This window comes from Primulina huaijiensis, chromosome 15 (genome assembly GCF_012295235.1).
Source record: "Primulina huaijiensis isolate GDHJ02 chromosome 15, ASM1229523v2, whole genome shotgun sequence".
NCBI lineage: Eukaryota > Viridiplantae > Streptophyta > Magnoliopsida > Lamiales > Gesneriaceae > Primulina > Primulina huaijiensis.
The window spans coordinates 18,408,659-18,411,168 of record NC_133320.1 but is presented as its reverse complement, the minus strand read 5'-3'; the positions used below and the strand labels follow the sequence as shown (position 1 = coordinate 18,411,168).

Here is a 2,510-nt window from a genome sequence, read left to right as displayed (position 1 = left end):
GTCAATGAGACGGACCACTATAAGGAGTCCATCTCATTAATCACGAAAAAGTTTGGAGATTATTTGTGTCACGTCTCGAGACCAGTGTTAGTCGACACCGACGTTATTCAACAATCATATAATTGCTAAACAACAAGGCTCGTAGGACAGTATAAACCCCAAAACTAGTTTATTTCATAAAACCATAAAATAGAATCGTTTTTACAATGGTAACTCTGAAAAAGTTAAAAATTTGCTGAAGCGTTTACAACTTGAATTAAAAACTTTAAAAAAAACATAAATTTAATTAAATTTCTTCATGCGCCCACTACCAGCCCCATAACTGGTGTATGATTCTTCTTCTGACTTATCTGAGGAGTGTAAAGTAAGGGGTGAGTGATGTGGTCGTCACTCAGTAAGCGGGGACCGTTCGAGCACATACATAACAAATACACATGAATTTCGAAAATCACATATCATAGCATGCATAACATGATTCTCATAACATATCATCATCATAACCATAAGCATAATATTGGTTAAGGCACTAAGATTTATCTACTTTCCATAATTTTTACTCATCTAAGAGGGTGAGACTGTATAACGGTTACAATCTTTCTTGTAAGGGCCATAAACAAATCATATTGAGATTCTCACTCATCTCCAGTTGAATCATCACAATACCAACACTTAAAACGTACGATAATCGTATCAAGAAGGGGTAGAAGAAGAATTACACTCAACCGTGATTTTCGAAAAACGAGATAATTCATAAATAAAATTATACTTTTAAAACAAGTTCACCTACCTCAGACCTGGAAAAAAACATGAAAAATTCAAAAATCATAGAAGAATCGTGCACATTTCCTCATACCCATCTCTCACTCCCATAGAAATATACATTAAATATTTTAATATTAAAATTTAATTAATTTAAGCTCTTTTTTAATAAATATATTTTCAAAAATTTTTAAATGATAAATTTGATAAATAACATTTTATTTTAACATACTAAGATTTGTAAATTTTAATACATATCAAACATTCTGACTAATCGAAAGAAATTAAGTTCTCTCTTATAAAAAATTAAGAAAATTTGATACATTTTATTTTAACGAGAATGAAATATCTATTAATTTGAACACATTTAGAAATAATAATTCATATATTATTAAGATGAAATAAAAAAAAAAAAAGCAATCAATTTAGTTTAAAATCGTGTCAATTTTTATTTATATTTATGAAAATTATCAAATTCAATGATCATTTTTGAGTAGTTTTTGGTAATTTAATTTAAGAATTGAAAATAATTAATAAAATTACCTAACAAAATATTATTATTGACAATTTATACAACAAAAAATAAAAATAAAACAATAAAATGTAAATATCAATACCCATTAATTGTTTTTAAAAAATCCCTCTTTCGTACTAAAAAGTGAAATTTTGTTATCTTAAAAAAAAATGTTTAATAGAATGGTTTGCCTGGAACAAACTAACTCCGGCAGCGGCGGAAATGGAGGTGCGTTTTGATTCAACCGTAGCCGAAGAAGAAGTAGCGCCGATGCCGCCGCTGAAAGCACTCGGGTCTGCTTGACTGCGGCGAAAACCCGTGGAGTTCCGCCCGATTCCGCCGTCAAACCAGAGCATAATACTATTTTCCGGGCACAATGCTGAGCAACTACTGCAACCTCATGAATTTCAATCCCCCTATCATTTTCCCTCCTATAAACCACGAGAATCTTCACATTTCCTCAGACCCATCTCTCATTCCCGAGCAAATCCCACAAATTCATGCATCAGTTGACCAACAGTATGCTTATTCGAACTCAGATTCGGATTCAGATTCAGATTCAGACTCAATCGCCAATTCAGAGTCATATTCGACGTTCTCTCCATCGAATTCCACACCGATTCTCCACTCCCCGCTGTTCGCAAGCCCCAAGACGAAGCCAGCAGTAATTTATTCGGACTCCTGGACCAGGATATTGCACACTAAGGTCGGTGGCATCATGCGTTTCATCTGGGGTTTATCACGAGGCTTGTGGTGGACTTTCCGCTCTGCCACCATCGCGGCCGCGCTGATAGCATTTCTGTATTTCCGGCAACGGAGGAGATTGCGGGCTGTAGAAAGTAGTAAGGCTCGGCTTCTTGGAATCATCGAAGAGAAAGATGAGGTGAGATCACTCAAATCGGACATTTCGTGAGATCACTATGATTTGAAATGCATATCAAATGTTTGCGAGAATGCCTGATTGAGGAATGGAAACAGATGGGTTCACTGTCATTCCTTATTTCACATTAATATATGCTAGTTTAGCTTGAATTTTATTTATTTATTTATTTGCTGACAATATGCTCGAATTTGTTTCGCAGAAAATCAATCAATTGCTGCACCAAATATCAAGAATGAATCAAGTGTTGATGACGGCGGCGGCGGCGGCGCGTCTTGGATTTGGCACATCATCAGGAAGTTAGGCAAACGCACGGTGTATATTTGGAAATGTAGTGGAACCTCTCGACTATATATA

General features: G+C 34.9%; 1 protein-coding gene across 1 annotated transcript; it reads left to right on the top strand.

The window, feature by feature from the left end:
- Window positions 1-1,425: 1,425 nt before the first annotated feature.
- On the top strand, window positions 1,426-2,510 carry LOC140959766 (uncharacterized). Its single transcript, XM_073417773.1, has 2 exons — window positions 1,426-2,156; window positions 2,356-2,510. The coding sequence occupies exons 1-2, from the start codon at window positions 1,650-1,652 to the stop codon at window positions 2,455-2,457; spliced, it is 609 nt and encodes a 202-aa protein (XP_073273874.1). The 5' UTR covers window positions 1,426-1,649; the 3' UTR covers window positions 2,458-2,510.

What these genes read in the sequence shown, in the direction of transcription:
- LOC140959766 (XM_073417773.1), top strand. Translation starts at nt 1,650, where the DNA reads ATGCTGAGCAACTACTGCAACCTCATGAATTTCAATCCCCCTATCATT. An exon ending in TCATCGAAGAGAAAGATGAG is followed by an intron (nt 2,157 to 2,355) that starts GTGAGATCACTC and finishes TTTGTTTCGCAG; the next exon opens with AAAATCAATCAATTGCTGCA.